This window comes from Pavona decussata, unplaced genomic scaffold (assembly GCF_977016875.1).
Source record: "Pavona decussata unplaced genomic scaffold, jaPavDecu1.1 SCAFFOLD_130, whole genome shotgun sequence".
NCBI lineage: Eukaryota > Metazoa > Cnidaria > Anthozoa > Scleractinia > Agariciidae > Pavona > Pavona decussata.
Window position 1 is genome coordinate 550125 of NW_028145544.1, and position 22882 is coordinate 573006.

General features: G+C 37.6%; 1 protein-coding gene across 1 annotated transcript; it reads left to right on the top strand.

Annotated features, from left to right (window-relative positions):
- Positions 1-1202: 1202 nt before the first annotated feature.
- Positions 1203-22540, top strand: LOC146468480 (intraflagellar transport protein 74 homolog). Its single transcript, XM_085124570.1, has 30 exons — positions 1203-1267; positions 2403-2509; positions 3019-3036; positions 3549-3632; positions 4601-4681; positions 5201-5249; positions 5398-5496; positions 7142-7202; positions 7464-7523; positions 7625-7686; positions 8178-8256; positions 8481-8540; positions 9529-9591; positions 10115-10148; positions 10819-10934; positions 11570-11610; positions 12383-12462; positions 13058-13111; positions 13198-13238; positions 13985-14041; positions 14692-14745; positions 15029-15095; positions 16180-16220; positions 16306-16368; positions 16920-16979; positions 17300-17354; positions 17718-17788; positions 18725-18785; positions 19459-19582; positions 22116-22540. Coding segments are annotated over exons 1-29 (1827 nt in total). The 5' UTR covers positions 1203-1265; the 3' UTR covers positions 19566-19582; positions 22116-22540.
- The last annotated feature ends 342 nt before the right edge of the window (positions 22541-22882 follow it).

Below are 22882 nucleotides of genomic sequence, written 5' to 3' on the forward strand. Positions count from 1 at the left end.
ATAAATAGCGATGCAGCGTTAACCATTAGTTTCATTTCGCATCAGTTAAATAAATTGCCAAATAAATTAAGAGAATGACAAGAGAAAAAAGAAATAATGAAATTTGCATAAGTTCTTTAACCAAAGTTATTAAATGTCCGTATTTCATAAGTCCGGATAAATGGCTCTTCTAGATGCAATTTCACGTAATAAAATATTTATCATCTTCGGTAAAATGGTCTTAAATAATTTTCGCGACAAAGCATAACTGCTTATTTTAAAGTTATCTGATTAGTCATAGAGTAAGAAAAGCGCTCACTTGTGAGAAAAAGTAGATTGCTTGTTAAACTCCTATCGATCAACCAACTGCCGGTATGGCCCAATATTGTTAGATATAGCTTTGGTCAATTGAAAAAGATTTTTTATGCTACTCCGTGTTCTTGTCTTGAGATAACGACACACCTTAGAGTACTTTGAAAAATGTTAAACTTTCCTTTTTATCTCACGTCGAATTTTTTTTAGCTTTTGCTTAGTTATTGTAAGCTTGCTGGGGAAAGTGACAACTTGTAAATGTTTGTTTAGGTACACAAAATTGTAAAAAAAAGCTTTAAAAACCCCGTTAGTTGAAAACAAACCGAGTACGTTACGTGTCTTAAGTGTCTGTTTCAATCCTTGCCAGGAGGTATAAACAAATATAACTTCTCGAGAGAATCAAAAGAGATTCCCCGGGGTCCACTATTGTCTAAATAAACGTTATTCTAACTTGTTAGTCTGTGAAAAATTCCGCCTAAAAAATTTTCCAAAAATAGCGACTAAGTTTATTTTTTAATGAGGGTATTTTTCATTTTCTTTCTTCAAAATGAAAATTTGAGAATTTTGATGGCCAGGAAATATCTGACACAAGCAACTGACTCAAAGAAAATGAGAGCATCTTATTCACATTGCGTCATTTTTTTTATTTGATTTGGAAGGAATTTCAGTCACATAACCTTATAAACTACAAGTGGTTTTGCTCTCACCGTTATAATAACATAAAAAAATTGCGGTCTTACCCACCGTCACTTACTGATCAGTATCCGTACCATAAAAGGATGAGCGATTATCGCAAAAAAGTGGTTTTCTAATTATTTAAAATGAAAATAAATAAATTATCATTGCGGACATATTGCGGACTTACAAGCTGCATCCGGGAATCTCAGAGAAGATCCGGGGATGTTTTGTGCAGACTTACATGATTCACTACCCATTATATTTCTTCAAAATTACTTGGAGTAAAAGTCGGGAAAATGTAAGTAAGATTTTCTTCTCTTTTTGCCTTAGTGGGAAAGGAATGAGGGTATATCCCTTTACTAAAGAACTTTGGTTAAAGAGGGATAAATTTTTGACGTGAGTACTCGTAAATCAAAAGTAAACGAGACCACAGTTGTTGTTGCTATGATAGTGTACAGCTAAAGGCTTTAACGTGTTCAAGAGCCAGTTAAATTACGAGCTGAATTTTTCTGATGTGCAGTGTTTGGCGTTCAACTGTACGATGAGGGGTGCTCTTGTCAAGGATGTTTGAGTTTTCGCTTTGATACATGCCAGTCGACTTCAAGGTCTCAAGTTTGGAGCTTGATCTTTCGTATCTAGGGAATTGATCGCGTTTGTTTTAATTTTTACTTTTTTGTAAGATAGTTTGGCTTTGAATTAGCGAGAGAATTGTCGTTATTTTTTTAACTGAAAGTTGAACTGAGGAAAATACACCCGCAGTGATACTGATTAAGCTTAAATGTCCATTTGTTGATACAGAAAAAGTCTATGAATGTATACACTTCAATTTACACTGTAGTTCAGCATAATTTGGTGAATGTTTTTTGCATAAGTAATACCTAAAATAAGTTAAGTGTGCCAAAAGCATGAAATCTGACTGGTAGACTGCTCACAGTTTCCTGAAAATTTCCAGAAAATCACTTGCCTATTTTTGCAAATGAAAGCTTGGAAAAAAAGCACAAGACTACTGAGGAGGTGGGGGAGGGGCATGCATTATCCACTCAACTCTCTAAGTTTCTTATACCAGAAGGACCTAAAAAAACAATACCCAGCTTGAGAATGATGTATTATTCAGTCAGTGACACAGGCATACTGGGAAAAAAGAAATCCAAGTGCTCCTATCAGGAGTCGAACCTAAGACCTTCTGATTACTAGTTTGGATGCTCTACCACTGAGCTACAGAAGACTTGTGGGAGCTAAGGCCATTACAGTAGCTCCCACTAGTCTCCTGTAGCTCTGTGGTAGATCATCTTAACTAGTAATTGGAAGGTCATAGGTTCAACTCCTATTGGGAGAACCTGTGTCAGTGACTGAACAATCCGCTTGTTCTTCAAGATGGGATGGGCCAACGGGTACTGGACGGCAAACTTACTATCTTTTGTTTGTGTTTACAGGAGTGAGTTTGGAGGACGTCCCCCTTCAGCCAGAGGCTATAGACCTCCATCTGGTACAGGAATGAGGCCTGCAAGTGGAGCAAGGGGAAGAATGGCACCTCCAAGTTGTATCCTGGCAGATGTTTCTTTTCTAGACTGCAGTTAAACCTCTATGATGTTTATATACTATAGATTTATATGCACTACCTGCTGTTGACAAAGTTCTATTCCTTTTAAGGCTAAATAGATCTGGGTGGAGTTAACTACTAAAAAACTCCTAGTCTGTCTTCATGCTGGATATCCTGTGATGGACTAGCAGCCAATCCAGGAAGGGGGGGGGGGGGGGGGGAGTAGTAAATGGGAGAATAGTAATACTCCTAGTCACTTCATGCTGGGGATCCTGTGCTGGAGTAACGTCCCATCTAGGGGGACGTAGCAGTACTCCTAGCTGCTTTATGTTAGCAAAGTCAGGATAAGCTCTAACAGTAGTGGGCCACTAGGCTCTTGAGAGTATACCTTTATCTTTTTCACAGAAAATCTTATCTTTGTACTACATATAATATATATGCTATACTTGTCCAGTTTAGTTTATATATGTTCATTTCCTTGACATCATGTTTCAAATAACACTTGACAGCCATGGGTAGACCTCCAGGTAGAAAACATTCATTTCATATTGTTTGTAACATTTGTGTGTGGTTTTTGTGTAAATATTTACAATGTGAGATTTCAAAACAGTATCTTATGCTAAATTAAAGGAGAAAATTTGAATTTGAAGTTACCATTTACATGACAAGTTTTCTGATCCCCCGGTCACATCTATTCTGCATAGTCCATCCTCTTTGTTAGTAGCAGCCATAATGATAGAGGCTAGTGGTAGGAGTACTCACCATCAAGTAATGTTGCACAAGTTTTAATCTCTGACTTATAAGAGGGTTGAGTTTGTTTTTCTCTGGGTTCTTCAGTTTTCCCTCCTCTGTATAAAACCAATACCATGACATCTCCCTGTAAATATTGTAATTTTAATTCCAATAATTAATTTATTTGTTCCTGGATCCAAGGGCCACAGGGTTCTCATTGGCTAAACCAGTTATTGTTATCCTCATTCAACAAAGTCAATTTGTTTATTTGTTTATTTATTTATTTATTTTGTTTATGTTCATTCAGGTACTGCATTGAGAATGCCTCCAGGTACTGGAATGGTCCCAGGCACTGCTCGGCCAGGTTCGAGAGCAGGAGAAATGGGTGGAGGTATATTTTGAAAGCTTGTTTGTTTTTCTTTTATTTCCATAACAGCTCAAGTTTAAAATTGAAAGCTGAAATTCATTGAAACCTAGTTTCTGTTGGAAACTAGTTGACACACAGACTCAAAAGCTCTTTGTACACCATAAATACAAAGCCTGCTCTTAAAGTGCCCCACAGGTTTCATTCGAATGATCACACTTAAAGGGAAAGTGTCATGGTGTTTTTGACCTCAGTCTTTTCTTAAAAAAGGTGAAATAAGACCTAAACCAGCTAGCTACAAAATAATTCTAGAACAACGAGAGCAACTTTAGAAATCAACTCAATTCTTGAAAGGAACATCTCTTGATCTGTTCTAGCACATTTTGGAAACAAAAATGCAAGAACTTGAAAAAATTAGCCTAATATTTTTCAAGTTTCAATCCATTCCTACCTACTCTGTCTCTGACTAGTGCCACTAATGGACAGTTTTGTTTCACTGGGGTGATAATTTGTAACAAAACTAAACAATTATTTTCTTGTTTCTGTTGACAGGCAACTGGTTTTGGATTTTCAAATGACATCAAATTCTCATGATACTTCCCCTTTAAGGATTTTTTCCAGCGACTTGAAAGTTAGAACCACCATGTATACCATAAATAACAAATACCCCTCAGTTAAGCTCTAACTGCCCATTAGTTTAATTTAATTTTAGGATTTCGTAATAACATTAACATGAAATAAAAAGCATTTCAATCAGATGATGAGTGAGAAACAATGAGTGGTCAACATTGTGTTCCATTAATAATTGCTAATTTTTTTCCATACTAGACACTTGCCACAGTGTTCTTATTCACCTGAGTATTTATAGGGATTTTATGTTTGAGACTCAGAAGTAAGCTGTACATGATGTGGGCCATTAGGCTTAGGTCTTGTTAGAGCTAGCTGCACCACCTACTAACTAGATTTAATCAAAATAATAAATATTTTTTTTGCAGCATTGAATGCACAGATAAGAGTGGCTGACAGACCAATGACAAAGCAAGGTTTAACTGGAATGAAGACGTCTGCTGGAAGAGGTGAAAAACCAAAAAGAACTAATTAGTCATTTGTGGAAAAGGTTGTAAAAATTTCGATCAGTGGGGAAATCAGAATAAATTATTAACCTATTCTATTGCATATGACTGTACTCATCATACATGTAGCAAAAAAAATATTTTCCAGCGTGCATGGCCATTGAAACCTGAAGCTTTATACCTCTCTTGAAATTGAATTTTTTATGACAAACTCTTGAAGAACATCTGAAGTTGTTACTGAGGCAAACGTGGACTTTAAATATTGAATAATCTTTTAAAACGTTCTTGAAATGGCTGGCCATGCAAGCTCAGCATCTTTGAGGCATGGAATTGAGTGACTGCTTTTAGCCCTGAATAGACACTGGCATGCCAGACCCTCATGGCCTTCACATGTACATGGAAATCTCAAATTACTATGAGAAAAGTATATGGAACAAAAACAGCTCATCTGTGTTGTGGTAGTTACTCAGTCTAGGTAATTTGTTTATGTGTTAAAATAAATGTAAGTACTTTTTATTTCAGGTCCACAAAGGGCAATTTATGATAAGTCATATTACATGGGCCAACTGAGGTAAGTTTGTGGAGACAATCTTTAAGGTACATGCTCACAATATTTCATTCCTAACTAATTACTAGTTAAAAGCGAGGTTAACTGTAACAGTAAGCTGTTGCAATTCTACATTTTAAGCCACTGATCACTAGTTGCTGTTAATTTTTAGGGCAAAGATCACTGATCTGGCAGCAGAGATATCCAAACTACAGAAAGAGGTGGACTCATTTAACCAAGAGAATGCTACTTTTCTCACTTATGAGAAACGGTATGAATAAGTCAAATAATTATTAATTTACATTTATACAATAATAATACTAAAAATAATAGTAATAATAATAGTAATAATATTATAAATTTGTAACATGCAGACTTTCATAAAAATGTTCAGTTGTGCTGAAGTATATTAAACAATTATTCCACGAGCGCGTGTTGGATATGAGATGATAGATAGCCAACGAGGCGCGTAGCACTAAGTTGGCTTTAATCATCTCATATCCAACAAGCATGAGTTGAATAATTGTTTTATTAAAAACAATCGAAAAATGTCGCTAGATCTTACTGATTTTGCGTTGCAAGAACAACCAGAAGACAATTTAATGGTCGCTATTTCTTGGGCATGGTATAATGGCTCATATACCATGGCCGCTAAGCCAATCAAATCCCTGGAATTGCATTATACAATGATCCAGTTTTTAATAATATTTTTTATATCATGTAATTATATACTTCTGTGTGACTGAGCATTTTTCTGAAAGTCTGACCCTTCAAGTCCCAGAGATGATCAGCTTCCATTTTCTTATTACAATATCTCTGCCTGATTAAACATATTTACTAACATATCAAACACGAGAAAGAATGTTTTATCAAATTTGCAAACACTGAGAAGTGCATGGGTTGAAAAAATGAGGCACAACTGAGTTTTTTTTTAAAACCAACTTCAAGGTGCTTGGAATAGCCAGGATGAAAAACTCTTTTGTGTGTTTGATATAGCCTCTCAAACCATTGATAAAATTATTGGAGAAATTCAAAGCAAAAGTTCAGCAAATAGCCCTTTTCACGGTTAACTCTGCTCATTTGAATTACAAAATTATGAAATCTAGCATGTATCTGAGGCAATTTCGGGCTATTTTGTAGTTTTAGCCCGAAATTGCCTTGCATCCACGTCGGATAACATTGTAATGCAAATGAGAAAAATCAACCGTGTAAAGGGCTTTTTTATGATAATTTAGACAACATTTCTAAACCCTCTTCACGGTAGGGATTTCCTTTGTTTTCCCTTCATGAATAAATTTTATTACTAACAAGTTCAAGAATTTTAAGTGATCGCCAACAATAAAATGTCTTGATGGTCAACTCTCAACTAGTATTGTAAGAAATATATCAAGAACAGTAAGGAGAATATGCATGTTGATACAGGGGCTGAGAGGGTTAAAAGTCGTTCTTTGATTGGATGAAACCATTTCCCATAACTCTTCGAGAAAGGGAATTTTACCATAACTCTCCAAATTCTCGCGCGCTGATTGGCTCGTAGCTATTGCCTATAAGAGTGCAGACAATAAAAATGACGTCAGATATAACACGTGCGGTTTCTCAACGAAACCAAATAGCCAATTCCCCGAGTTCCGTTGAATTTTGAACATTTTTTGACGTCATTTTATGGTCTATAAGAGTATAGACCATAGAAAGCTGCCATCGATTTGTTAAATGGATTACTTCGAAATCATCAAACATACTCCTGAGGCCCTGGTTGTTTAAATAGTGAATAACTCTATCCAGTGGCAAAATTGCCATCCAGTGGATAAAATGTACTCCAAGCAATACATTTTATCAGCTAGGTAGCGACTTATCCACTAGATAAAGTTGTCTGCACTTTGAACAACTGGGACCTGACTGCTAAATGCATTTTTCAGGGCTGAAGGCTTGGCCAGTGAAATTAAAGAACTCCAGGGCCAACTAGCTGACTATAACACGGTAAGAAAAAAATAATATTGCATAATTTGTTGATGAATATCACTTTGAATTTACATTTATTATTAATATGTGAATAATATCATTTTTATTTAAACTTAATAATTCATTGCACTTATGAAGCTTCTGCGATAGAAGCAAAAGCTCTGAATATAAAACCCTTTTCTCTGAAGAAAAGAATTTACACATGTTAATTTACATTCTGGTGATAAGAATGAATTTTGCTGCTGATGACAAAGTAATACTATTTTTCCCTTCCCACAGCTTTTGGACAAAATAAACACAGACACTGAAATGGATGATATCATTCAAGACTACAATGCAGTAAGTTTGTCACATAAAATGCATTTGTCTGTTATACGTTTCAGAGTTCTAAATTATTGCTGTACTTACTAGCTCAATATCTTTTTTGTGTGTATTTAAAGTTGAAAATACAGAATGAACGAGAACAGAGTTCCATTGATGAGCTTTTCACGCAGAGACGAGAGTAAGTGCTGTTATTTTCAGTGTTCATATGGAGTACATGTAACTACATAGAAAGTAATCAAAATATAATATACCCAATAATTTATTAAAAAACTGACCCATTGGATGATGCAGTTCCAGAGATTTGATTGATTTAGTGGTCATTGTATATGAGCCATTCTAAAGACCACGCCCAAACAATTGCAACCATTAGAGTAATTGCCTTGTTGTTCTTGCAAAGCAAAATCAGTAAGATCTAGCAATATTTCTTAATTGTTTTTAATAACACAATTCCACTCACCCTTGGAGGATATGAGGTTGAACATATAGTCAACTCTGCGCTTGCTGCCTTGTCGGCTTTATATCTATCATCTCATATCCAACACACGCTTGTGGAATAATCATTAATTATAAAACGTTTTTTGAGGATGAATAACATACTGATATAGTACTGTGTGCAGACTGATGGACATTTATCACCTACTGATTTTGCCTTTATTTTTCATATTTCAGCAAAGAGCATCAGATTAAACAGCTAGAGCTGGAACTTGACCAGGAAAGAAGAATGGCTGAGAGTTTAGTGGAAGATATGGTAATAAAATTAAAGTAATACAGTTTTGCAAAATAATGAGATGACATTAATGACAGGGTGCTCACTTTTCATGAGCAGGGTATACATACTCCACACCAAGATGAACTACATGCATGTGCCCCCATTTTCATTTTCATGTTCCATTTATTTAGTAGAATATTATTACACTTTTGCATTGCATTGTGTATTAATTATTATGTATCTCTGTCTCTGTTTTTTTGTAGCCTCCTGATCAGAGAGCAAAGTATGCTCAACTGAAGAATGTTAACAACTCACTCCAGATGGTGAGTATTTCATTTTAGCAAATTAATTATTGTCTCCTCCCTTAATTTTTTCTCACTCTTCTCTGTTAAAAAAGTTTTGTTTGCATTCCCCTTTCTCTCCCTCTCTTCTTCCCTCCCTTTACTTCTATCCTTTCTTCCTCTTCCTAATCCCAGTCTGTTAATCTTATCTCTCTTTTGTACCCCTTCCTCCTTATCATTCTTCATCCAATTCCTCATTGTTCCTTTCCAACAGTTCTTTACTTTTGCTCTTTCCCCTCCTTTCTTATGTCCTAACTTTCTCCTTCACACCCTTCCGTCATCCCTCCATCCCTTATTTCCTCCCTCTCTTCCTTCCTTGCTCTACCTTCCAAACTTCTTCTCTCCCCCCCCCCCCCTTACTTCCCCTCTTTTCCTGAACTCCTCTATCCCTTGCTTCCCTACTTCTTCCCTTTCTTCCTCTATCTCTCCCATACTTTCTCTCACCGTCTTCTTTTCCTCCCTCCCCCTTCTTCCTTTCTGCCTCCTTTCCTTACTTTCTTTATCCCTCCTTCCCTTACCTCCTCCCTAAACTCCTCCCACTTTCTCCTAGTTCATTCCTCCCTCCCCTCCTTCCTCCCTTATTACCTCCATCATTCTCCGGCATACTTCCTCCCTTATTTCTCAGCTTCTTACTTCCACCTTCCTCTTCTCCCTTTCTCCTATCTTCTATTACTTATTCCCTCCCACAGTACTTGCTCTCTCTTACTCCCTTATCTCATTCCTCCTCACATTAAATACTTAATAGTACCTTTAATCGTTGTTCCTTTCTTCCCTCCTCCCTCTCTCTCATACTTCCATCGTCCCCCATTATTTTTCTTTTCATTCCTTCTAGTAAGGACTATGCACACCTTTGATCTTTTCTGTCTCTGTCTCTCTCTTCTTTGCTCTCAGTACTCTCATCCACTCTCTCTCACAAGACATGCATCAATTCCTTTTGTGTTTATGACACTGTGCCAACCTTATTCTGCAGGATCTTGAACAAAAACAACAAGAGTTGGATGCACTTACAACACGTGTTCAGAATCTTGAAGATGTAAGTACATGAGGTGGCATTGAGCCATTACAAGCATTAGTATCAGATGGGTCCTTTTTCTCAAGGACGGTTTTCACTGGTAAATCAACATCATGATAGTTTTTCTACAGAGCAAGCTACATTACACTCACTTGATTCAGATAAAATTGGAGTTTGTACATTTTGTTTTTTGAAGAGGTGCAATGAAACACAAATAAGCTTGGAGAAAAGCTCATTGAACAAGGTAAACATAAATACCAAACTCAACTAATGTATGACACCAAGTCTTGGATTCAAACCTAGGAGACTGTCATTGATGAGAAACAAGTGATCTCGCTGCTATGCCAATTGAAACCTGCTTACTGTTATTTTATTTGTTATTCTGAAGGTGATCCCCTTAAAGTTGTGATGAATTTTTTTTAATTTTTTAACTTTGCACAGTTGCAAAGGTATTATGCACAACTGAATTAGGATGCACATTAAAGAGTTAACTTTCATTTACATTGTCCTTAAAAGGTCGTGGCTTTGTGTTTTCTATTAACAGGAGGTATCAAGCTCCCCAGTCAAGCAAGAAGCAGGTAAGAGAGGCTTATATCTGAGGCTTATATCTGGGTCCGCAGTAACTGTCTTGCGCTGTTGCGGGTTCCCTGCCATATTGTGTTCTTATTGTATTCTGTAAGTTGTTGATCATTATTGTAGCTTATTATCTGTTGGCGAAACTAATAAAATAAAAATAAATAAATATCCATCATTAGTGATCTTGCTTGGATAGATAAACTTGGCTCTTTATATCAAACATATTACTTCTCATGCATACACCTTGAGTCAAACAAGTTAAAATGTCGACTTAAACTAAAATTAATACAACAACAAAGGGACTACAGGGTAGCATTGAAAGTTCAGGCTTTGGCAGCCCTTAGGACTTGTAGTTTTAGTGTAGTGTTCTAACCACCGATTACTTGTAGTGCAGTGCAGCGTAGTGTTCTAACCACTGAATTTTATGTAAGGGGTGCAACATCCTCTTGTCAGCCTACCTGTCATGGGCTAATCCATAATAAATGAATAAACAAACTGGTTGTCTGTGAGTTAACAAGTTATCCTGGTCTCACAGATGGATATAAATCATAGTGATGATCACAAAAATTGTGTGATTTGCAGGCATCAAAACCACAGATACAGTAGGGTATCTTTAAGGTACAGTCGTATGCATCATCTTGGTACAAGCCTGTTTTTCACTTGTTTTTTAAGTGACCTTGTATGAAAAGCTGAATGAACTGGAAGAAAAGAAGCAGAGCTTGGTTGATGAGATGGAGAAGGAAAACAGAGGAACTCCTGCAGAAGAAAGAGAAAGGCTGCTCAAACAGGTACAGTAAATGTATGGTGATCAACATCTAATTTTGAGTCCATTCTTTTTAAGTATCATTGTCAAGCAAAAAAGGTGATTAGAATAATCAACAGTGGGGATTGTCTTGATGTTCGTTTATTCGAGCAAGTTCAGTCATTTATTTCCCATTCATCTCGTTTTTCTTAGTTAAGCTTTGTAGTTCTTTTTTTTTACTTATTGTACTCGTGTTAGCCCTGTAAATTAGTCCATCTCTGCCGTGTCTTTATGCAGGTTAGTTGATCCGACGTAAGCTCTCTCGATGAGCACTATGTTGCTCTTAGAGCAAATGTCATGTTCAAATATTGTTTAAATAAAAAAAAAATTGGGTTGATCTAATAATACAGTTAGCAGCAGTGCTCAATGTGTTGACCCTTTTAATAAAGTTTATCATTATCATTATTATCGTCATCATGCCCCTAATTTCCTCAAGAAGTGAGATGAGGAGGAGTAAAGCAATTTCTTAAAACGAATGTTGGTTTTATCAACAGAGTTGATTACCAAAGGTAATTTGGCCACCATGAAGAGATCCAAGTGCTGATGTTTTGAACATTAGGGTTTCATCAGAGCAAATCTTTAGATGTGTAATCCACATTGTTTTACCTTTGTCTCTTTCAGGTAAAGGAAGATAACCAGGAGATTGCCAGCATGGAAAGAAAGTAGGTTTACCTTCTTGCTATTTGAACCCCTTACCCTCAAAACTAGTGACCAGCATTTACGTCATTTCTCTTCACAATATGTCTTGATTTTTAGACAAATTCTCCTAACTAGAACCATACGAAATGTATGAAGAACAGTGAGGAGAAGATGTATTTTAATATTAGCTGGGCTTATTTAAAGTAAACAACCTGCTGCTGAATCTCAGTTTAAGTCAGTAAGGTGGAATGGATCTTGCGAACAGTCTCAGTGATTATTTTAAAACTTAAATGAATAAGTTCCATCGATACAACACTTGGAGAGACTCACATTCTGACAGCTTAACCCGATCAGTAACCTGGAGGTGACTCGACTGAGAGCCCCTTCACAATACAAATGAGATGGGGGTGTCTTTCTATTTTCTGTGCTTTCATTTTGAAGCTGGCTGGAAAAAGGCATTATCAACTAGGATTTGCGTGAAATTACTGTTTTTATTCACTTTCTTTCATGCGCCAAATGCCTGCCACCATAAAATGAGAACTAGTTTATGGTATCACTTGAAATAAGATTTTCATCAGAATCTTCACAATAGGTTTCTTGCAAGAAATAGAAAGTACCTCTTTGGTCTTTAAGATAAAAGAAAGTGCCTTGCTGTTTCAATGGATCTCTGATAGGAACAACATTTGACTGGTAAATAAAATTGATTAAACCTAGCTTCATAATGCAGTTTCCCAGTCAAAATATGAGTCTCTTATTAATTATTAAAACAAGTGAACATATTTTTCTCTTCTCTAGGACTGCTGAACTACGAGAGAGGATTGAGACTGTGAATGGGGAAATTCAACAGTTAGACATGGATCTCGAGGAACATCAAGGTTAAATTTCACAGCTTGTTAACCTTTAATTTTTACTAGCTTGCATTGTTTCATTTTTCTGTCTAGCATCCAAAATGGTAAGAGCACAAGCAAAGTGCTACTGCAGGGCATTAATTTCAAATGTCCCATCTTAAGATGTTATCCACAGACTTGAAAATTAAAGTGGCGTGAAAGATCAATTTTTGAAGGGTATGGTTACGTTGTAAGGTACTTGGCAACGTAGTTGCACTATGAGTCTAAGTGGCCCTCACGACTGGAGCTTTAACCTGGTTTCTGTAGCATGAAGCAACCAGGAGTATTGCTACTCCCCCCAGGATGGAATGCTAGTCCATCACAGGGTTACCTCACCAGTATGTCGCCGGTAACCATTTATACACCCGGATGAAGAGAAACAATGTGGAGCAAAGTTTCTCGTCTAATTAAATGTAAAGACCAACCTAGCTATTACCCATTGATGCTCCAATCATCTGACCATCAGATTGAAAGTCTGATGTACTAACCACTATGGGACCACATCTCCACACCATGGTCATTTGAGTAGGAACTAAATAATTATTTTCTAATAAGCATTACTTATTACATTACAATTTTTTAGGTGAACGAAGCGTCAAGTACAAGGAATTGAAGAAAAGAGAAGAAACAATGGATGGTGAGCTTGATGTAGTGACTTAACTGTCAAGGCAATGTTATACAAACTTAAGGCAATATTAACCAGATTATTTTTTTTCTTGTCAGATTTCCTTGATACCTTTGAGGAGGTCAAGGCAAATGAGCAGGTAACAGCATTTTGTTCCGTGTATTTTCCTTATTAAGTCCATGTTTAGCTTCCTAAACAGACGTTCTTTGGCTTGTCACGTCACGCAGTCCTCCCCACAAAGACTGCATGACATGACAAGGACTGCATGACGTGGCATTACTACCATTCATCAGCCTAGCAAGTGGGTAATTTTGTTTCTCAAAAACGTTTCAAATCCTGCAGGCTATAAAGGACCTATGACCCTTAAATTAAAAGCTACACATACATACTATCTGAGTGTACTAACCACATTACAGTCTAGCCTGTGTAGCTGGCGGTTTTTATGGGTGGGCTCACCGGAAAGCTGGGCACAAGGGCCAAAACGAGTGGCGAAGACGCGGGGAAATGGGGCGAGGGCAATGAGAAATTCCTCGCGGCGAAGCCGCTAGTTGACGCGGCTTTGCCGCGACTGTCGCAGTTCTCTCCCAATTTTACCCGCAGCTGCACCACTCGTTTTGGCCCAGCTTTCCCGCTCACCAAAACTGCCAGCTACGCAGGCTAATTACAGTTTAGTCCTGAAAGTGCTCATAGAAAACCAGTGGTAGCCAGGTGCTGCGTCAGTGGGGAGTAGAAACAAATGTTTAGTTTATCAACCGAGTTGATAACTAAAGGTAAATTATCCACCATGAAGAGATCCAAGTGCTGGCTTTTCACCTTTAGTTACGAACTCTGTTGATAAACCAAACATTCATAACCTTTAAATGGTAATTCTGTGTCTTTTAACAGGCAAGGAAACAACAGTTGGAAAACTCTATTGTGATCGTTCTGGAACACATGAGCAGGGTAAGCTACAGCTGTAGCTAGAATCTCGTTGCACAGTATTGAATTCAATGTAGTATTAGATATGCAACAGTCTCTTTTAACATTAATAACACACTTAAAATTGGTAGGAATGGGGCACAAAACAGACATTAAATTCATGATAAAAGGATATTAAGGACAGTGGTTACTAATACCGAAGTATTTTTACGCAGTTTATGACTATGCGGGAAAAGCAGATCTTAGCAAGGGCTATTGGAATCCAAAAAAAAAGTTGGGGGCAACCACAAATTTTTTTAGAGATAATTAAGCAACAATTATTCTAAAAAGCCGTAAAATACAAAGCAATGTATGGCATTTTTTTTCTTAATTGAAGCTTTATTATCTCTGAAAAAAGCACGGTTACCCCCAATGTTCATTTTGGATACCAAGAGCACTTGCTGAGTTCTACTTTCTCTGCTTAGTTTTAAACCACGCAAAAATATCCCTGTATTAGTAAGCAGCACCCATTGGAAACATGTGTATCTCCAGATGCGCAGAACGTATGCGCAGTAACAAAAGTAGGCACCGTCCTTAAGTGACATGAAAGCTGACATAAAGTTATTGTTTAGTGTTTCTGAACTTGATGCAGGGATTTTGTATGCAAATAGAGAAATGTATTCTGTTTGTTTTAGGGAATGGTACGAACCAAGCACATGCCCAGTCCAGCAGAGCTTCAGCGAATGAAGGTACTTGCTAAGTGGTTACTCCTAATCAACATCTCTTTTGCAAGCCTCTTTTTCAAAGTGAAACAGTGCTAAACCTTTGTTGCTAGACTTGACTTTTATTTGCACATGGGTGAAAACCTCGTATTCATGCTTTGCACTTGGCTTTGCCTTGAAAAAGAGATTGTAAAAGGCTACTTAAAAATGGCCTATGCAATTCATTCATTTCGTGTGGCTCAAATTAATTTGAAATCTTGAATTGCCAGTCAAACAGTCAAGTCGTTGTTTCTTCTATCGTAACCTTTAGGATGACTTGAACTTTAAAGAAACGGAGATGCACAAATCCCAATCCACAGCTACCAGTTTAGGTTCAGGTAAGAGTTGAACACTTTACATTTTTTTTGACATTTTTTTATTTATACTCTCCACTTATACTGTTACATAAGCGCAAAGTACAAAAGTTGGAGGTATTAAAAACATAGAATAACACGCAGCTCAAAAATACAATTCAAATAGGGGAGAGGAGAGTAGAGGGGCACCTCTAGTAAAACTAATACTGTGCCCCTTTAAAGGAAGTAAATTGATAAGAAAAGTAAATGAGTAGAATAGAAAAAATAAGAAACATATAGAAGGAAAACAAAAAACAAAGAGAAACGAAAACAAGTTGTCAGTCCCTGCTGTCACAACTTTTCTACATTGAATAGTCAAGGCAAATACTAGACAGTATGATGAAGAAAATCACCTTACAGGACCAATCATCTAACGGGGCTCAGCAGGGATGTGAATGTGAACTAAAGGTAAATTGGTTACTGTTAGGTTTTAAGTATTAGCCCTTCAAGTAAGGGCTGATGTTTGAAACGTCAGCACTTTACGGTACATGGCCAATTTACCTTTCATTTTCAACTCTGCTTATAAACCCAACATTCGTTTCTACTTCTCACCGACTTAGCACCACACAGTTTCTTTAGAAACTAAACTCCTTGTCCTGCAATGTGTTTCCCGAAACTCCCAAACAGTTTTCGAGCCCAGGAAGTAGTCATTTTCTGATGTTTGGTGTTAACTTACTTCTAGTTTTTAGTGAAAACTAGCCCAATTAAAAACTCAAATTTCTGATAATAAACATTGTGTGCATAAAACAGTTTTTCAGGCTCGAAATGCTTGCAAGAGTTTTGAGAATACGGACAGTTATTCAATTTCCAGCCTTAGCATCACATGTTTCTTGTCCTTGCTGTTAAACTGATAGGTTTTTCTTTGGATGCTCCGATTTTTCTCCTTTCCTCTAAACCCAGCATTTCCAATGAGGTCTGGATGTTGAGCTGAGTTAGCACTCTATACCTGTGGAGAAAACATTGGCCCTTTAAAAAAAATGGAATATTTAGTGATCTTTTAATTGTTCTTAAACAAAATTAAATCCTTTCAATATTAATATTTAATAACTTTTTTCTCACTGATTTTTAGAACACACCCGACTTCAGATGGATCTGGAAAAGGTGGAACAGGTTAGAGCTGCTATCTTTGAAGCTGTTAAATTTCCCGTGTCATAGAGTTAGTGGTTTTACATCATAATTTTTTGTCTTTTCACAGCTTGAAACAAAAATAACAACAGAACTGGAATCACTGAAAGAAAGAATTAACAAAATGACTGAGGTAATGTAATAGTAAAGCAAAAGCAAAATAACGTTCAATACTCAATCCCAAACCAGTCTTTTTCCCAGGCAAAACTTAATTTAATTTACGAAAAAGCAAACAATCGTTTTGCTTCAAAGGTATGGGCAGAAGGGAAAGTAAAAACAATAACCAAATGTGGTGTCATTGTACTTGTTTTTTTGTAGTCTTCTTTAAGAAAATGTTGGGCTTTCTTTTTATGAGGTGGAAGAGTGGATACCATTCTAGGGGATTTCTGCTTCCTCAACAAAGGCTTAGGTCAAAGGGTGAATAAAAACGTTATTACGTTTAGCCCCCTGCGCAGTTGTTCTGTGGGATTGTCAAAACAGAAGGCTGTCGCCGCAAGATTTCAAATTGCCAAAGCTAGTGGTATAAGACCCAAAACACGCCATATAGGCTGACCATAAGACCCAAAACAACTTAGGTATCTTATGAGCAAGTGTCAAGTGGTATTCAAAGTCCGTCAATAGGTGTTATTATAACTTGTGTTGAAATAGAAATGGTGTGTAATTGTTTGCGTTATTCTTTCTCAGGAGCTTGAGACTTACAGTGACTTGGATACTCTGAGAGATCAGTCAGAAGAAAAGAAACGGGTGAGCTTCCTACTCCAGAATCAGCTTTTTTGTGCACCTCTCTGAAGGGCCAAAAGACCCAATGGAAGCCCAACATGAAAGACCTTACACTGGTTTCCTTTAAAGTTACACCACAATTACATTATTAGAAATCAGTTGCAGATTGCTCTCCCTTCGTCACTTCACTTGATTGCTTCCTCCTGTGTCCTAGTCAAACTTTTGACAAGGCTTTGAGCAAGTAAAGAAATAAAAGCATCCCATTCGTTATCGTTAAATACTTGTCAAACAACTGTAGCGTGTTGTGTCAATCTTTTTGCTAACAATGTTCTTTCTTTTATAAGCGTCTATACGAAGAAAAGAAGGGATTTTCCTCAAGGAAAGAGACATTCAAACAACGTAAGTTTAGCATCATTTCTTTTATTGATTTGTTTGTTTTTTATAATAGTTCTTATTTCCATTATGTCACCCTAAAAAAATGCCCACCTCTCTATGATGGGTAGCCTTCCACACAGTCGTTTTTAGGGGACTCGTATTACCTCCTCCTCACAAAGGAGGAGGAGGAGGAGGAGGTAATAGGAGTCCCCTAAAACCGACTGCGTGGGAGGCTATATGATGAGTAGTCGGATTTTGGTCCCTGTCATACACTATACTTGAGTCTCTCCTTTATTCTCTTTCCAACAGTATACAGACATCTTTCTTAGCTAATCAGAGGTCATTTTGGAGTTAATTATTTTCCCTCTCTCTCGTTTTTGAATTCAGATGTCCAGAGACTGTCTTCACTCTATGATGCTACAAGGAGTAAACTGATGGAAAACGAGACTCATTCTCAGGTATAATAATCCTTTAAACCCTTATAGTGATCAGCATCAAATTTCTCCTTACAATATCACTTGTTTATCAAACATACAAGTCATGAGAATAAGGGAAATGATCACCAGAGATGTTTTTCTTGGTAATCAAACAAATTATTTCAACTAGTACCCTAGATATTGGCACTAAAAGGGCTAAGAGGTATTTGGAAAAGAGCGAACTCTCGATTTATCGCAGCGGTGAGAGTTCCAATAGCAATACATAGATCACAACTTAAAACTATTGATAACTATTGCAATAGTTTTCTCAACTATCGATAGTTTCAATAGTTATCATCAAATAATCTCCCACTTAAAATCCTTTTTCTGTGATTGAAAAATACATCCTTCGTTCCCTGAGCTCACACTCACAGTGTTGATAGGTGCCATGAAACCAGGAGCATTAAAAGTTAAATGATACTTTGCTTCTATGTTTGTTTGATAGTAGTTTGTTTCCAGGGCCCTATCTGCATTTAAAAAGGCGACAAGTAGTGGTTCAGTATCACAGTGCATGATCTGACATTGAATGAGAACAAAAATTACAATGTTATTGGGGCTATAGTATCGCAATAGTATGGCAATGGTATTTCAACTATTACAAAAGCAATAGTCAAAACAACCTTAACAGTCACCCCTATAGTGAGTGCACTCTGATAGTTTCAAGCCGTGCTTCTATAACTAACTTTTCCATGGATGATTTTTGAAGGAGATGTTCAGTAAATTTAAAATAAAGTGTGGGTCAATTTTAGTAATGTTATGATGTGCCCAGCAACAGTAAATATGGCTTATTATATCACAGTGTCCCTAACTGCACATCATTTTGTGTGGGTGGAAAACTTTAATTTAACTTTACTGTCAGCCGAGAATTTTGCAATATAATTAATGCATTCATGTTGTTTGTTCTTGGTGTCTTTACAGCTTGGTAACTTGGAACGAAAGTGGCAACATCATGAACAAAACAACTTTGTCATGAAAGAGTGTATCCTTTGTTTCTGTCTTGTTTTTACAACGTTTTAGCGTGGTTACCTTAGAATGCATTTTACTAGTTAACCCCTTAGGGCCTAGTAAGTAGTATGGTAGGGATGTTTTGGGCCGTTTTTTGCGGAGGAGGAAATCTAATTAAGTTTCGAGGGAATAAATTAACGTCAATGACGTCATAGGCTATTGTCTTCATCTCATAAATAATAATCTCAAAATAGAATAGTGACATCATCGGGTGGTGGGGGTGGAGATGACGTAATCGGAAATGATAACATCATAACCAAAATATAGAATAGTATCATCACATTATTTTATAAGAGGAGTGAGGAGGAGGAGGAAACAATAGAAATGAGGAGGATTATGATGTCATAGTTTTCGATGACGTCAGCCCCTGTCATAGTTTTCGACGACGTCACCTCCACCAGCTAGCTTATGACATCATTGGCGTTAATTTATTCCCCCGCAAATAAACGGCACAAAACATCACTACCATACTACTCTAGTATCTTCGGCATCCAGGGGGGTGGGGAGTCGCAAATTATACTCCTTGTTGCTCATGCTACAAAAACCGGGTTCAGCTCCGACTGTGTGGGCCACTTAGGCTCGAAGTAGGACTTTACCTTGTTTATGTTAATCTGTGCAGCGTGGTATAAGTCCTTAATATTGCTTAGTTATTGCTCAAAAAAGCATGGAGAGTGACTATCGGCCAATGAAGCAAAATGTGACGGAACAGTTGGAAGAAATTAACAAGCTTCTGATTCAGTCTCTTGGAAAATAACTGAAACCACTTTTAAGGTGTGTGAAGGGTTAGTTTGTATCATTTAATTATTAATTTATAATGTTGAAGGGGCCTTAGAATCCAAGTTTTTCCAAACAAGATATGCTTTGGCATACAGACTGTTTATCATTAGTATAAATCTAGTAGCGTTCTATTACGAATGCCGTTCTCTGATTGGCTACGCTACCCGCTATCTATTCTGTGATAGATAGTGAGTAGCGGTTATCAACCAAATTCAGCCCGCTTCTTCGCGTTTTCGAAGTGTCTGTGAGGAGGATTTAGATAATCTACTTGTAAAGTTTTGAACAACTAGTAGATTTATACTAAAACAATTATATTATTCGCTCTCGATTTCTACGCGTGATCGTTGATTCGGGCTGCGCCCTCATCAGCTATCACGCGATAGAAATCTCGAACTCATAATCTAATTGTTAATTAGAAATGTACATGTAGTTGTTGTGTATTTATTTTTTGATCTTAAGACGTTGGCAAATTTGACAAATTACACTTATTCTAGCTTTTTTGACTTTTTGCCTAAAAACTGAACCAACAAGTAACCACCCCAGAAGGGAACGGTTGCGTTAAAATTTGATTCACCTTCATCGTAAGTTTCATTCCCATAATCTGGAACAAAGGAGTTAAATGAAATGAAACTGGCTTGAAAACGTTTTAAAACAAGAACAACTTGAAGCCACGATATACACGATGACTTTGTTGTTACTACATATTACGTCTTATATCAGGATACGCTAACATCACTGATTTTAGGGTACACTTAAAATCTTGAGCCAATTTATGCGTATGTGTGGGTACTAAGGTTTCCACTGTCTTCTCACCCTCTGGTTAGTGCATTAACTCAAGTGGGGTGGGGGGGGGGGGGGGGGCGGTACTCTAACCAAGGGGTGAGAGGATAGTATAACTGTTACCCACGGGGGTAGTATACACTAAGCAATTTGTGTATACTACCTCAGAGTTGGGGGTGGGGTTAGTAGTGTGCTATATTCCAGGGTTAGACAACACTAGCCTCTGTCAAGAATTACTGATAAATACCTTTAACCTGTGGTAATAGTAGATACGATCTTGCTAAATAGAATTATAGACCCAATTCTGAGGCGCAATCCAACTGGCTTCAGACGTGGGCACAGTTACCCTTAGTTGCCACCTTTTTAGATTTCCGGAAAGCCTTTGATTCCATCAACCGAGAGTCCATGTTTGTCATACTTCGTCATTATGGCATCCCTGCCGAAATCTTTAGTGCAATCAGAGTCCCGTATGGCAACTCTAAAAGTGCTGTGCTAGTTGACAGCCAGATGTCCGAAGGCTTTGAAGTAACCACTAGTGTCCTTCAAGGTGACGTTCTCGCCCCATTTCTTTTCATTATCATCTTGGACTATGTTACGGCCAGTCCACGAGTAACAATACTAACAACGGCCTACTGACCCGTCCTAAAAGATCAACCAGGCACTCAGCAAAGTACCTAAATGACCTTGACTTTGCCGTCGACATCAGCCTTCTAAAATCCTCTTTCGAAAGAGCTCTGGTGCATCTACCCCTCACCGCCTCCTCACCGTGGAGGCAGCGTTCGGTGTAGGGCTCCTTATCAACACCAGCAAAACAGAGTTCATGTCCCGGGAATCAATTAGCTCACTGTAGGGCCAGAAACAGTAAAACCGATCAACGACTTCCGCTATTCAGGCTCCATGGTTGTCAGTAGCCTCCACGACTTCAAACGTCGGAAGGCCGTCAGATGGTCCACATCCTGGAGCCTCGACAAGATCTAGTACTCATAGTCAATACCTTTGGACTTGAAGCTCCGCCTCTTTAGAACAACATGTCTATCTGTTCTACTGCACGGTTGTGAAACATGCATAATCACCAAGGACATGGGTGCGAAACTAAATGCTTTCGCCACCTCATGTTATAGGATCATGTTCAACATCAAAAAACTGAACAAAGTCTCAAATGACAGAATTTTCGATTCTCACAGGCACCAGCCCTTTGTTGTTGACAGTCATCGTGCGACAGCCTATGTTCCTTGGCCACATTTTGCGCATGGAGATGATGAAGCCCCAACATTTACGCATTGTATGAGTCCTCCCACGGGAGGAGACCCTCAGGGAAACGCGGAGGTCCTCCCCCCGCCAAGTCCAGGAATGAATTGACCCCGTCAATTACCTCTCAGAGGCTGACATCGTGCGCATTGTCCAAGACCGTGCCAGTTGGAGATGACTTACAGTCGACTGTTCCTCAGCCGACCGATGAAGTTAATGAATGTTAGAGAGAGATCTACAATTACGTCTACGACAAACGGCAGAAATGACCACTTGATCATGTTTACCCTACATTCGGCCGCTCATAGTCTTCAGTTTCTCGGTAAAATTGAGTGGCTTTGCGTTAACATCAAAGGCCAGAATTATTTTGCACTATTCTCGTCTAGTTACTAATTTTTTCAAGAAAACATAAACGCAGATCTCATGTTTGCCGTTTGCCGACAAAGCGATTCAAAATCTCTATTAACTTATTAACTGTTTTTATTTATTTGTGATGCAGGCAAAATCAAGCACTGTATGCCTGTATGTAAGCCACAAAGAAGAAAAACTGCCAAGGAATTCTGTTGAAGATGTCCCTTGGATCTGAGAGGATCAGTGATGCATGTGTTTGGTATTTAAGTAACATGTTAGAAGTTAGCATTAATGTACAGTGGCTATTTATACAAAATCCCTGGACAGTTTAGGCCTTGTATTATTATTGCTTAATTTCTCCTCACCATTGTGGAGATTCTTAGTTAACCTGGACATTAAAACATTACAATTGTCATTTTTACTTATCATACTCAGAATTGGTAAAGCATTTATTTATTCTCTAACCAAAATGACAGTTTTTGACCAGTGTTGAGGATGGATTTGGTAAAATTGTGTCCAGTAATAAAAGGGTTTTCTACAAAAGGAGTGTAAATCACTTTTTTGGTCAAAAATCCCCCAAAAATGTAAGCAAACTTGGTCAGTTGTAGCCTGTACTGTAATTTTGTTTCATGAAACCTACAAGGAATTTAAATTAATTTATTGTGGCAAAGCTAATTTACTAGTAAGTTTGCTTCTGCTTTAATGTAGAAGCCTTTTTATGTGATCAAATCTTTCAAAATTCAGCCTTTCAGGTAAATATCTAATACCGATCCATATTTAACACACAAACTGGGCAAGACTGTAGCGTTTTTCTGACTTTTTGGCCCAGAAAGCAGTATACACCCCTTCTGCAGAAAACGTTACAATTTAAAGACATTTCATGACCTGTTATCCAGAGATTTTTGTAAAAAAGGT

Coding starts and splice junctions, on each gene's coding strand:
- LOC146468480 (XM_085124570.1), top strand. Junction 8,541..9,528: donor TTAACAACTCACTCCAGATG/GTGAGTATTTCA, acceptor CTTATTCTGCAG/GATCTTGAACAAAAACAACA. Junction 12,463..13,057: donor GGATCTCGAGGAACATCAAG/GTTAAATTTCAC, acceptor ACAATTTTTTAG/GTGAACGAAGCGTCAAGTAC.